Source organism: Patiria miniata, unplaced genomic scaffold (genome assembly GCF_015706575.1).
Source record: "Patiria miniata isolate m_02_andy unplaced genomic scaffold, ASM1570657v1 HiC_scaffold_9, whole genome shotgun sequence".
NCBI lineage: Eukaryota > Metazoa > Echinodermata > Asteroidea > Valvatida > Asterinidae > Patiria > Patiria miniata.
The window spans coordinates 24,817,221-24,831,256 of record NW_024037076.1 but is presented as its reverse complement, the minus strand read 5'-3'; the positions used below and the strand labels follow the sequence as shown (position 1 = coordinate 24,831,256).

Here is a 14,036-nt window from a genome sequence, read left to right as displayed (position 1 = left end):
ATAGCCATGCGCGTCGGCAATGTAAGATGATGTCTTTCAATGTAAGATGATGTCTCAAACCACCAAACTCACTGGTTCGACTGGAATCCTGCTGCTGCACAATTTTAACGTGTTATTTCTCATAAAGTTATTTCTCATGTCTAAGTTTATTTCAAGCATGAAGAACAAAGGAAAATGGATGTTAAATACAGTTTTTCTGAGTTTTTTATTTTTTGCACTCCCCTTTTTGAAAAATCAAGCTCCGCCCCCCAAAATTGTGCAAGATCCAAGATGTGTTCACCTCTTAAAATTATTTTCAGCCCATTTTAACTAGACCTGCCAATTTTCAGGATTTTACTACCAAACCGAATAATGTTTTCTATATTAAACCCAAACTGCTAATATATACCGCCTCTTTTGTACATTTAGGCCACGCCTACCAAATGGGTGGAAATTAACTGGTGTTCGAAAGCTAGAATGTTATATTTTATGTCTAAGTTTATTTCAAACCATAGAAAAACAGGGAAAATGGATGTTAAATACAGTTTTCATGAGTTTGTATTGTTTGCACCCCCTTTTAAAAAAAATCAAGCTCCGCCCCCAAAATGGGCAAGATCCAGGATGGGTCCCGATCTTAAAATGAATTCTAGCCCATTGGGACCCCACCTGCCAAATTTCATGCTTTTACCACAAAGTGCACGATTTGGGCCAAAAATGGACCTAAGCAGCTCCACTATTACTCTCGATCAACCCACTGAGTATGACAGAGAGAGAGACGATGGTTTTGCAAAAGAATTCATGCCACGTGGGTAAGGGCAGGCACCAAAAAAGTGATCACTTTGTACAAGCAAGGTATTCGGGGGGTTTTTCGGGTCGGGTCGGTTCGGGTCAGTTTTACCTTCCTTTTGTAGGGTCGGGTCGGTTTGAGGGAGTTAAGATCGGTTTCGGTTCGGATTCGGTTTATATCTCTAATGTTTCGGGTCGGTTTGGCCTGGTCAACCCGACCCGATGCACATCATTAGTGTAGATGCCTGTCGACTTTTTTTTGTACAGTGTAGATGGGTGTAGACTTTTTCTGTACAGTGTAGATGTGTGTAGACTTTTTATGTACAGTGTAGATGCCTGTAGACTTTGTCTGTACAGTGTAGATGCCTGTCGACTTTTTTTTGTACAGTGTAGATGGGTGTAGACTTTTTCTGTACAGGGTAGATGCCTGTAGACTTTGTCTGTACAGTGTAGATGCCTGTCGACTTTTTTTTGTACAGTGTAGATGGGTGTAGACTTTTTCTGTACAGTGTAGATGTGTGTAGACTTTTTATGTACAGTGTAGATGTGTGTAGACTTTTTATGTACAGTGTAGATGTGTGTAGACTTTTTATGTACAGTGTAGATGCGTGTAGACTTTTTATGTACAGTGTAGATGCATGTAGACTTTTTCTGTACAGTGTAGATGTGTGTAGACTTTTTATGTACAGTGTAGATGTCTGTAGACTTTTTCTGTACAGTGTAGATGCGTGTAGACTTTTTCTGTACTGTGTAGATGTGTGTAGACTTTTTATGTACAGTGTAGATGTGTGTAGACTTTTTATGTACAGTGTAGATGTGTGTAGACTTTTTCTGTACAGTGTAGATGCGTGTAGACTGTTTCTGTACAGTGTAGATGTGTGTAGACTTTTTATGTACAGTGTAGATGTCTGTAGACTTTTTCTGTACAGTGTAGATGCGTGTAGACTTTTTCTGTACTGTGTAGATGTGTGTAGACTTTTTATGTACAGTGTAGATGCGTGTAGACTTTTTCTGTACAGTGTAGATGTCTGTAGACTTTTTCTGTACAGTGTAGATGCATGTAGACTTTGTCTGTACAGTGTAGATGCGTGTAGACTTTTTCTGTACTGTGTAGATGTGTGTAGACTTTTTATGTACAGTGTAGATGCGTGTAGACTTTTTCTGTACAGTGTAGATGTCTGTAGACTTTTTCTGTACAGTGTAGATGTGTGTAGACTTTTTCTGTACAGTGTAGATGCATGTAGACTTTTTCTGTACAGTGTAGATGCGTGTAGACTTTTTCTGTACTGTGTAGATGTCTGTAGACTTTTTCTGTACAGTGTAGATGTGTGTAGACTTTTTCTGTACAGTGTAGATGTCTGTAGACTTTTTCTGTACAGTGTAGATGTGTGTAGACTTTTTATGTACAGTGTAGATGTGTGTAGACTTTTTCTGTACAGTGTAGATGTGTGTAGACTTTTTCTGTACAGTGTAGATGCATGTAGACTTTTTCTGTACAGTGTAGATGCGTGTAGACTTTTTATGTACAGTGTAGATCTATGTGTGTAGACTTTTTATGTACAGTGTAGATGTGTGTAGACTTTTTCTGTACAGGGTAGATGCCTGTAGACTTTTTCTGTACAGGGTAGATGCCTGTAGACTTTTTCTGTACAGGGTAGATGCCTGTAGACTTTGTCTGTACAGTGTAGATGCGTGTAGACTTTTTCTGTACAGTGTAGATGTGTGTAGACTTTTTCTGTACAGGGTAGATGCATGTAGACTTTTTCTGTACAGTGTAGATGCCTGTAGACTTTTTCTGTACAGGGTAGATGCCTGTAGACTTTTTCTGTACAGGGTAGATGCCTGTAGACTTTTTATGTACAGGGTAGATGCCTGTAGACTTTTTCTGTACAGGGTAGATGCCTGTAGACTTTTTCTGTACAGGGTAGATGCCTGTAGACTTTTTCTGTACAGGGTAGATGCCTGTAGACTTTTTCTGTACAGTGTAGATGCCTGTAGACTTTTTCTGTACAGGGTAGATGCCTGTAGACTTTTTATGTACAGGGTAGATGTCTGTAGACTTTTTCTGTACAGGGTAGATGCCTGTAGACTTTTTATGTACAGGGTAGATGCCTGTAGACTTTTTCTGTACAGGGTAGATGTCTGTAGACTTTTTCTGTACAGGGTAGATGCCTGTAGACTTTTTGAATGGCGCACGACATAATTATGTAGATGTACTGGTACACGTAGTCTTTTTTCTGGAATTATAGGCAACGGGTACTACGTAGACATGGGTATTTTATGCAGCATAGTTTTTTTGTTTGATGAGAGCGCTTTATTCTAGTTTTTATGTAGAGTGTATGTAGCTACACACGTACCAGTCCAATTTTTTTGGTCCCATATGTTGCATGGTATAATTTTTTTTGGTGGGGAGGGTCGGGGGGGGGGGGGGGCACACATTCCATTTTATCGTGGACCACATTGACGTACGCTTTTATTTCGTGGAGAGCATCTGAATAGGTCACTGGGAGGCAGGCGGGGGGGGGGGGGGGGGGGGGAGGGAGGGGCGTTCCCCATCAATTTCCCTATTGTCGAGGCTGTGATTTGAACGCATATGATGGGATGGGGACTATCAGCTCGACATTGTGCCTATGGGAAAAATGCTTCGGGGAATCCATTTAGTGAGACTATTTTGAACACTAAAATGAAATCGAAACTTAAGGAAAAATGAAAAATTACCAAAAAAGGGGCGGGGCAAATTCAAACCCTCGATCAAAGTACTTAGGGAAATAAACAGGGGTGGGTGGTCTTAAATTACAAGAATGGTGGTGAAGCAGTGGGTGTAGAAGCACTTTCCTGCTAATTAAAGCGCAAAAAATAAAAGTACATGCATAAAACTCATATTATTAAATTTATACCTCAATACAACTCTTCCGCCTCAGTTCCCAAAAAGCTTGAGACTGCAAATGACTTGAGTGAAGCCTAGCAAAAAGCAACAGAAACATCGCTGGTGTCCACTTACATCGTAAGGAAAATATACACGGACCATACATCACTGGTGCGCGTCATGTTGATACGTATGCGCCGATACAGCTGTCGGTTAAATTTTGCCCGAATCAGCGTAGAAAAGTTATGAAAAATGAGTGAATTTAATGTCAAGATATATCAATATCCTATTTTCTGTATACGTTATAATAGGGTTTCATATGACATTGTTCGATGATGTATGTTATTTCGTCTAGGGAGGTTATGAAGGTAAGTAAATATTGGTTTAATCGTCAAGTAAAGTCCGTGGCTTTGCCCTTGTAAAAAGAGGACAAGTCAGCTGAGCAGTTAGGTTGACTGCTGTCATGGCTGTGCTGTGCTCTATGCTCTCAGCATGCCCCCCCCCCCAAACGTTCGTATTTCATGTTACTTGTTAGCATGGTTAGGTTCCATGTATTTAGAATGTGTTGTACTGTGTAAGGAAAAGAATGTAGAATCCTGATTTTAAATCATTGTAAATGTTGTATTTTCATGATTTTTCCAACAATTCCACAAAAATTGCTAAAGTAAAATTTACAAATTGGTTGAACCACTATTCCTTCCTCCATGGTGAACTAGGACCTACCACCAGCAAATGGAGTGGTTCCGGGCAGTATACAGTCGAGTCTCGTTAATACAAACTCGTTCGGACCTAGCCAAATTGTTTGTTATATCAGAATTTTGTATTAAGAGGAACATCTAACGAGATTCGACTGTACATAAATGCACAGTCGGGACTAAGGCTTTATGTTTGTTATAACCAGAATTTTGTATTAACAGAGTTTGTACTAACGAGATTCGACTGTACATATATAATTATTTACATCTCCAAAGATGCCAAGTGACTGAGTGTGACACCGATGAATAACATTTTGCACATTTTACTGTGATTTATCATTGAAAGTTCACACTAACTAGGCCCTAGGCCTACTAAGAATTGTTTTCTTCAATATGTTTTCTGGCCCTTTTTATGTTTTTTTGTTTGTTTTTATTCGCTTCCATCACTTCGATTTCATAAATACAGGGAACAAGTTTTTATCACTTTCACCAAATACACCTTATAAGTTGTAACAAGTTGTCTACATTTTTCTCTCCTTGTTGTAGCTCTTGGTCTTGATAGAGGAGACGGGGAAGTGAAGACCCAGTCGGGATGGATTCAAGCTCAGAACCAAAACCGCTGGGGAGTGGCCGGCCCGAACGCTATGACATTGACGATCATGTCGTGGGCTCCCCACAGAAGTACACCTTGCTGAAGGCATTTGATGCCAGCCACATCTTCAGCAAGAACCCTCGCAAATACGACAAGCTCATTGCCCAGGAGGATGGCTACTCCAAGGACGATTCGGCGTTCTCCGACACTGAGGTCGACAGGTTCAAAGCTGGTGAGGATATACTGCCAAGGCGACGCACTCGGTCCAACTCCCTCACCTCATTAGATACCATCGCACTGGAGACCAACTTGTCCGGAGCACAGCCGATAGCACCCGAGTTGGACGACAGCAAGAGCATGGTGGCATCCAACCGGGCTGACGACATGTATCGTCGCTGCTCCTTAGACCACATGGCTGATTACTACTCTCGGAGATCATCAGACGCAGCTGTCACAGCCATCTGGGAACCCTCAGGCACCGCTAGTTGGCGATCGTCTACCAAAACCACAGTTGAATCTACTGTAGCGTCTTACAAGCCCAATAAAGTCAAAGGTATAGACATCACCAAGTCACCCAAATACATAAAAAAACACAAGTCTGCTAAAAAGCACAAACAAATTTAACATAATAAAATCACAATAAAAGTTAGAATACACTTGCAGAACAAAATGTGACAGCACATCAAGGCACAAATACATGTATAAACAAAATGTAAACAATATTCAGAAAATGTCCATTGTCTGACTATAATTTTACCCTTTGACCTTCGTATAGATTACCGTTTACCAGATGCAATAGATTTACATCTAATTTTTCTTCAGGGACATCCACACAGTAATGTTGTTTGCACTGACTACTGTTTTCCCACCTTTGTACCCCAGCTGAAAAGTTTGGCGAACGCCACCTCACGGACATCATGATGAAGGCAGCCTTCAAGGAACCGCTGGTCTCTTCCAAGAAAGATGAAGTGAAACGTGGGGAGCGAAAGACCTCTGCTGTTAATGAGTCTGAGGTGCCAACCTCGAGCAGGGAGGCACAGGATAGACGCATGTCCCTGCCGGAGACAGCCAAAGAGTAAGTACACACCACTTGCAAGCAAGCCCATAACAAGTCATTCACAGGTCCGGTCATAAGTAACAGGGGATCTGAACCCTTCCACACCGGCCGACAGCTATAGCCGTGCTCTGGTATGCGGTCGTAATGCCGAGGTATGTGGTATGTGGGCAGCTGCTACTGTGCAGTGCCCCTACTGCACGGAGACTCCTGTGCAGTGAGGCATATAAGCCCGTGCAGTGAGGCAAGGGGCTATCAGGGGAACGCATTTGCTACGGTTTATATGAATTGCTTTTGATTAGACTTGGGACTGGATGACAATGTTAAACCAGGGTTCGAAATTAGCGGTAGCCCGCTAGCCAAATGCTAGTCAAAACAGCAGCGGGCTAGTCAGACTATTCCTTAAGTAGCCCGGCTGGCGAGTCAAAAATTATTGGGCTATGGCAAAGATGAAAGGACAGGGAGAAATAAATCATTAAATTCAGAAAGCAAACCTCATCAATTTGTGTCTAATGTTATCAACTGTTTTAAAGGGTTAAATTACATCTGTTTATTTAAAACACTGACAGAATTGCCTCAGAATTGAGCCTGAAAATACGACATTTTGTATTTGAGCTAAAACAAAAATGCGGGCTAGTGAAAATGCCAATGGGCTAGTTAAGAGGCTGTTTCAGTAGCCCGGCTGGCTAGTGAACAAAAAAGTTAAGGTCGAACCCTGGTTAAAAACGCTGTGAAATTATTCCATCTGGAATGCTATCATTATAAACTCCAGTTTTTGTCACGACCTTTTGGCTTGTTGAGGTTTCAACAATCTTTCCTTACGTGCACATGTAATTATATATGTGTTTCAAGCACCAAGAAGTTTTGTATTAAGTTCAACCATTTAGGACACTTGCAAGTAGAAAAAAAATTACATTTTCTAGAAGCTCTGTAGTAATTTCAGTCCCTTCTCTCTTCCATTTTTTCCCCTCAAAGTGTCAAGAAGACGTCAGTAGGTGAAGAAGTAAATGTCAAGATGACCACAATCCATCCGGAACCCCGGCGCCTATTTGGCATAGGGCCGCTGTACCGTCCCCTGCCGGAAACGGTGGTAGAGGGCGTTCCCACGGGCGTAACCTCCACGGACGGATCGCTGGTGGACAAGATCAAGAAAGAAGGGCTGGGGGCTGAGAAGAAAACGGGGAAGAAAAAAGCTCCCACAAAAGCTGAAATGAACACGTGGGCCCCGTTCTCCATGTGAAGACGTAAAGAGTTCAGTAATAACAGGCATAACGATGATCATCCCATTTGTGATTATAAGTACGAAACTTTGTGCTTAAAGTGCTAGTACAGAAGCGGGATGAAACCAAGCGCACAATCCAAAATGATAAAAGTCGGCGTGTCAGTGCAACAAGGTCGTAACTCCATTCTGCAACAAAGTTGTATCTCGCGCGAATACGCTCCGTGCTACAACGTCGTATCTCGACGTCCATAGACTTTGTGTGTACATCCGGGTTATTTTAAGTGAGATACGACCTTTTGACATTCAAAAACTCGCGTTTTTGGTCCATTTTAGGAGATACGACCTTGTTGCACGGACATGACGAAGTGGTAAGCTTACCAATAGCACAGAATTTTTCTGGTAATACTAAGCATAGATTTATTGATTATATTAGGCTGATCCATGAAGGTGGATTTGTACTCTAAGACTAAGCCTTTGTATCTTCAATATGAAGTACGCATTGTAATAAACTGCATTCCTCAGTAAATCAATTAATGTGCACTCTCAAATGTAAATTTGTTAGGAGTGTTTTATGATTAATTATGTATCATTTCTTATTCATCATACTTGGCCTGTTCTGAAAGAACAAATTGCTCTCCCAGCCCTGTTTTGTACATGTATATCATTTGCGTTGCCAATGTCTGTTAGCTTGACTGAAATGCATGAGATTACTTGGGAGTTGATAAAATGCTCCTTAAAATTATGTAAATATTGCATACATGGGTTAATAGAAGTGTGCGTATGACTGAAAGAAAAGAGTTAATGTAAAAAATTATGTTTTGTCATATTGACAAAAACCTTTAAGGCAAATTGATGCTGTATTGAAAATTATTACCTTTTTATCTATTGCTCATTTGACTGAAGTTATATTTCTAATATTGTCCATGGAAATGCCAAGTATATTGGACAAGAATAAAGACATTTATGCATTTAGCGTATAGAACAAGAAAAAACAGCAAACATTTTACAAATCACAAAATCTTGGTTACTGTTCTGTAAAGGTGGTTTGTCATTTGCTGTATGCAGGAAGGGATTTTAATGTTTGTTTTCTTCTTTTATTTACGTTGGACAATATTTCAGGGGTTCCTGAAAATTGGGTGGTTGTGAAACAATAGAAAAAAATACCTCAAGATATTGTTTACAGTCTTAAAAATTAATTATTGTATGTAATGTTCTATTATGTTTATTTAAAAAGTAGGATATCGACATGATTTATGTTATTAAAGTGACATCACTGTTATTAAATACATGTCAATAAACCTTGAGATCTTCATATTCTTTTTAACGATTGTGTTATAATCTTTCACATTTATCCAGATACCTAGCCATTGGAAAAAAAGTTTATTTAAAATATAAAAGATAATTTTAATTTGTTTAATTCAAATTGGTATTATTAATTTGACTTGTTCAACTTTTTTATCAGAAATATAACAGTAGATTTTAAATAATGATCTAAACTGACCAGGATATACTTTTTTTTGAATATTAAAGCTTTTCTTGTCATTAAATTTGCAATATGTTTCAGTGTTGAATTCATATGACGAAATTCACTGCCAGAGCATTTCAGCTCATCGATTTTAAAATTCAGTCCCTCTAAATCAGGCAAAACCTTGTTATTGTGGGGATTTGATGGATATAGGACTTAAAAGGCCAGTCTAACATTTTTAAACGCTTAAAGTACCACATAGGTTTTAAGTGTACAAAGAATCTTCCAAATTGAAAAAGAAAAATGTAACGAGTGTTTAATTTTAGTGGTTGAATGTAATTCTTCAAGATGTTCATATTTGGAACATATTTGGCAGTCAATACGGCCCAAAATGAACATATAGTGCCATACTCTTTGTCAAAAATCTGTCGAATGATGTCTGGGCTTTTAGCCCCATGCACCAAGTAATGTTTGAGTGGGAACATTGATTTGCCAGTTTCTTGAGCCGGTATTGTGGGGAAATGGTTTTCCTCTTGAAAATATTGCCGCTTAGGGATAGGAAGATTGTGGTATGCATGCTTAAATAATCGAATAAAGAAATAAATGTAAAAAAAGGAAAAAACATTAACATAAATAAAGAAAACCTTAATATTGAAATGATTATTGTAATGACTTTCATGGCATTTGCAAGATATGTTTTGTGCACAATTTATGATCAGTATTTTGCCTGATGAAATGCATGTTGTTATGCATAAATACTTTAAGAATTCCTGTCTTTGGAAGAGTGGAATGTTCAAATATGAGAAAAGTTATAATTTTTATTATTACTGCCATTTTTAACAAAATGATTAATACACATTTATGTTGTCATTTATGTCAAAAGCAATATCACTGCTGTAAAAATGAAATAAAATGAATTTTTGAATAAAAAAAAAGTTATAGTCATGTAGTTATATTAATGCAGAGTCATAGTCTAAAGCTTTTTTTTTTGCAGGAACATGATTTGCAAAAAAAAAGAAAAAAACTTCTTTGTTTCTGATTCAATATTGGTTCATGTTTTGCTTTTGAAACATCAGACCCTGCAATATTAGGCTAAAGTTGGGAGTATGCGTGCCCAATTGGTTTGGTGTCTTTTTTTTGTCCGCATGAACAAATTAAAGTTTCGTACCCCCCCCCCCAAAAAAAAGCAGTATAAATTTGTGGTGGGCGGAAACTGTGAACCAAAAATGTAATTCCCACGACTGTTTGGAATCGCGCCGCTTATTTGCACAAAGCTCCGCAGTGATAGTAGTATTCCAAATTTTAATATGCAAGATGGCCGCCTGCTGAATGACGAAGTCGGAAGTAAACGGAATGTTTTGGTTTATGAAAATGTAAAACAAAAAGTGGACCTTCGTCTCAAAGTTCATTTCTAGGATTGTTGTCACCGGTTGGTACCACTGTAAATCCTGTGTACCGTCTTAAGTTTAAGTTTAGTCATTTTGATCACTTTTAATAGGAGGAAAATTAAGTTCAATTCATCGTTGATCGTTCAGCATTTCGTGTGCCGAAACTGCATCTATGATGGTCTACTGAACACGGTCATGACGGTGAACAATGAATGAGTTGACTAGTGCAGTAAGGAATTTATTCGTCGAAACTACACTTGGAAGTGACACCTCTTATTTCAGGAACTAAGGAATGGACGATTCTGCCGCAGTTGTGGTAAACTAAACATATAATGCTGAATATTTTGTCATGTTTGTGTTGTTCTTTTCGTCCACGATTCCCTGATTCCTCCATGGTCAAACATGTCATTGTCAAACATGTCAAACTAAGTTTCTTTGTCATGTTTGGTCATGTTTGTAAATTGTATTTGTTTTCGTGTAAATTATCAAGTATTATTATTATTAAAATAATCATATTATTTATTTATTTATTTGCAACAACATCAAGAGCTAAGTGGTTGGATTAGAAACAAAGACACATCAAAATCTTACACAAATTGTAACATTAACAAAAAAATATAATTTACAATGAACACAAAAAATGGACAACAGGAAAATGAAAAACAAAGACAAAGAAACGTCATTTAAACACCCCCCCCCCAAAAAAAAATAAAAAGCGCCAAATTACTCTCAATTACAGTAAAAAGGAAAACAAATCTCATGAAGCAAAAAAGTGTGTGATAAAAACTAACTTCAAGTTATAAAAATACAGTGGGTAAATATAAGAGCATAATGATCGATAGTTAGGACATTGAGAACAAACAAAAAGTTGATTGACTTTTAACTATTTCTATTGCATAATTGCCCCCTTTTTTGTAATAAGAATCAGTGTCATTAGAATGTCATGTTGATGTATGGTTGAAACTTTAATCTTTCATTTACTTCAAAAACTTAAATAAAACATTTTTATTTGACAGGATGGCTCGTAAACCCAATTGTTTTTGAAAATTTTTAGAAGTTTCTGCTTGACGTTACTTTTCTTAAATTAAAAAAGAAATCATGGCGTTGACTGACTGAGATACATGAAATTTTGCCGTGTTGTTCATTTCTTCAGATGCAGTCTACCGATACTACTGCCCCTGATGCCGACTCAACTGCTGCCGAAAATGCATCAGAAAATCAAAGCACCAACGCCGACACCACCAACACTGACACCACCAACAATGACACCACCAACACCACCAACACTAACGGCAGCAGCAGCAGCAGCGGCAGATCAAGCTCTCGCAGCTCCCGTCGTCACCGCTCCCGCGGGCACCATCGGCACCGCAGCAGGCGGCGCCGTCACAACCCCAAGCGCAACGAGCGCAACCTGGTGGCAGCCATCCTGGGCATGGTGGTCATCGCGGTGTTAATCTCCTCCCTGGCTGAGCAGAAGTGGTTCCACTTGCACGGTGGAGAGTGTGCTAAGGAAAACATTGGCGCATATCAGTTCTTGACCCCCGGCATAGAAACCAGCGGAGGTATTTAGGCCAAAAAAAATAAATTCTGCTTCCAGTTTCCCTATCTACCCTATTCTAACAGCCCCTACCCTAATTTTTTTATTGGAAAAATGAGAAAAAAACACCCAAAACCATAATTTTCTACCTTTTACCCTTGACTACACGCAGACGCCTCCATATGATCGTACGCAAAAAAAATTGGCAAACAAAAATTTCCCTACCTACCTACCCGACATCCGACTTTATCGTTGAGACCCTTGACCAAGGATAGCCTATAAAACCACTTATTATTTATTGAATTCATTGAAATTAATTAATTTTTTTTTTATTTCCTATGACTTTCTTTCCTAACAGCTTACAGGTACTGTTTCAACACCCAAGTGGTAGCCATCATGCGTGCGGTCATCGCCTTCATCTTTCTTTCCATCACGTCCTCCCTCTTTGCCTTCTTCCTGGACACCCTGGGGCCCATGAAGTCCTCCCTGAAACTCCTGAGGCGACACGCGGCCGGCAACATCATTACAGGTGAGTCAACTGATGAGACATCTTCCTGGAGATGGAGGGAGAGCAGAACATTCAAAGTGTTAAAAGAATTGTTGTTTCTCAGAATAAAAATCGACGCACAAAAAAGATACACGGTGGTACTAACCCAAAATCCATGCATACCTTCAACATGTTCAAGTCGTCTCAGATGTCATCTGTAGAATGTTGTCTCAAATGGGAAAATAATTACAGATGCTGTTATTGTTGCAAGTTAAGGTTAAGTTCTGAGATATTATTTGTTACTGTGAAGAAAAAAATTCTCTTTGCTCAACTCTTTGACTCTGCTATATTTCTCTAACATTTGAAAAACATACAATCAACAAACACTTTCTTATAAAGGTACATGTACTTTGTGCATTTTTCTGCTCACCCTGTAATATTCAAATCCAGCAATAAAATCTAGTTCCGATAAGTCTGTCATAAGCTTATCACAAGTCATCAAGTGATCAGTTTTTTTTAATGAACAATGACAAAGGCATTCCACTGTCATTGTATATCCCGTCACTTGGACACTACTTGTGACTTGACTAGTGATTGACATCTGCTTTATTTGTGATTGGCTTCACTATAACTCGGCTATCTCTCTGACAAAATACATCTCATTCATAAAATTCATTTTTCAATTCGTTTATTTTTTGGGGACAGTTCTGTTGTGCCTAACCATGAGCGGCTTCTGCTACTGGTCGGCCTCTCTGATGGAAAGCGAAATGGACGGTCACAAGCTGGGCCCCAGCAGCAAAGTCCTGGTATCTTTCGGTGTGGGCTACTACCTCATTGTGGCATCGGGGGCGCTCTCCGTTATCATCGCGGCCACCAACCTGCTGCGGCCGTACTCGTCGTACGACGAGACGCCCCGGGAGCGACTGATCGAGGATTGGGACCAGTTATTGGAGGCTGAGCTCGCGAACATGCCCAGTGGACCGTTGATGAACCCCGCTAATATGCCGGAACCACCAGCCTATACCCCCTAGCACATGCAGTTGTGTTTTTTTATTATGTTTTTTTTTCTGTTGAACGTTTTCTGAATAATTGGAGTCAAACAATTGCACATGAAATACACAACATTTACTAAGAATGTGTTTTTTGTTCAAATTATGTGCTTAAAGTGCATTTTATTATTATTATTATTATCATTTCTGGTAATGAAACCTAGGATTCCTCAAAAGCGTCCTAGGCACTGTAGCTTGCAAGCCTGAAGAAACCTGTAGAGAGAAGACAATGAGAAGAAAGTTACAGTTTTAGAGGTGGGAGGAAAACCCCTGAAGAATATTCTGGGGGTAAACCCACGGAATCAGGTAGGGACTGAAAACCCAATCCACATATTGGCCCGGGCGGGATTCGAACCCGGGTCACAGCAGTGGAAGGCGAGAAAAGTACCACTGTGCCAACCTGACTGCCCTATTTTAAGTACGACTTGCAGCTTAAAATTGAGGTTTTTGTCCGAGAAGTTTTTTTGTCCCCAATTTGACCATCTGAAATGCCACACAGGTATTTTTTTGTCAAATTGTGACTTACAGAATCAGATTTGTCGAAATGACATGTATGAGTGTTTTGAATACAAAATTCACACTGCCATAACACCGGTAAAATAACAATGATTTGCTCCTTTTCTTTCATGTGTTCTGATATTAAAAAAAAAATTATGTTAAACATGCTAATGGAAATATACACAGAAATTCATATGAATTAATCTAACTTGAAGATGCTGTCTGTAGGCCCCATTTTTATTCAAATATCTAATTGAACTGTTGCATTATGCAGCTGAAAATGCAAATGTAGAGATTCGTTGATTTGTTTTGTTAAAAAAAAATGTACTGTATATTATTTTTTAATTTCGAAAAGTACTCGAAAGCGCTGTCCACAATGCACTGAGGAGATCGAATATATGAAGTAGAAAGTTACTCA

General features: G+C 39.1%; 2 protein-coding genes across 2 annotated transcripts; both read left to right on the top strand.

Annotated features, from left to right (window-relative positions):
- The first annotated feature begins 3,804 nt into the window (after nucleotides 1-3,804).
- LOC119720538 lies at nucleotides 3,805-9,586 on the top strand. Its single transcript, XM_038190239.1, has 4 exons — nucleotides 3,805-3,999; nucleotides 4,873-5,471; nucleotides 5,801-5,993; nucleotides 6,948-9,586. The coding sequence occupies exons 2-4, from the start codon at nucleotides 4,919-4,921 to the stop codon at nucleotides 7,210-7,212; spliced, it is 1,011 nt and encodes a 336-aa protein (XP_038046167.1). The 5' UTR covers nucleotides 3,805-3,999; nucleotides 4,873-4,918; the 3' UTR covers nucleotides 7,213-9,586.
- A 365-nt stretch (nucleotides 9,587-9,951) lies between these two features.
- Nucleotides 9,952-13,306, top strand: LOC119721053 (transmembrane protein 127-like). Its single transcript, XM_038190926.1, has 4 exons — nucleotides 9,952-10,363; nucleotides 11,201-11,609; nucleotides 11,943-12,113; nucleotides 12,777-13,306. Exons 1-4 carry the CDS (start codon nucleotides 10,340-10,342, stop codon nucleotides 13,100-13,102), a joined length of 930 nt encoding a protein of 309 aa, XP_038046854.1. The 5' UTR covers nucleotides 9,952-10,339; the 3' UTR covers nucleotides 13,103-13,306.
- The last annotated feature ends 730 nt before the right edge of the window (nucleotides 13,307-14,036 follow it).

Bases quoted from the DNA above. Each gene is read 5' to 3' on its own strand.
- LOC119721053 (XM_038190926.1), top strand. From the start codon at position 10,340: ATGGACGATTCTGCCGCAGTTGTG. The intron at 11,610-11,942 runs GTATTTAGGCCA...CTTTCCTAACAG, and splicing joins CGGCATAGAAACCAGCGGAG to CTTACAGGTACTGTTTCAAC. The intron at 12,114-12,776 runs GTGAGTCAACTG...TTTTGGGGACAG, and splicing joins GGCCGGCAACATCATTACAG to TTCTGTTGTGCCTAACCATG.
- LOC119720538 (XM_038190239.1), top strand. From the start codon at position 4,919: ATGGATTCAAGCTCAGAACCAAAACCGCTGGGGAGTGGCCGGCCCGAA. The intron at 5,472-5,800 runs GTATAGACATCA...TTTGTACCCCAG, and splicing joins CAAGCCCAATAAAGTCAAAG to CTGAAAAGTTTGGCGAACGC. The intron at 5,994-6,947 runs GTAAGTACACAC...TTCCCCTCAAAG, and splicing joins CTGCCGGAGACAGCCAAAGA to TGTCAAGAAGACGTCAGTAG.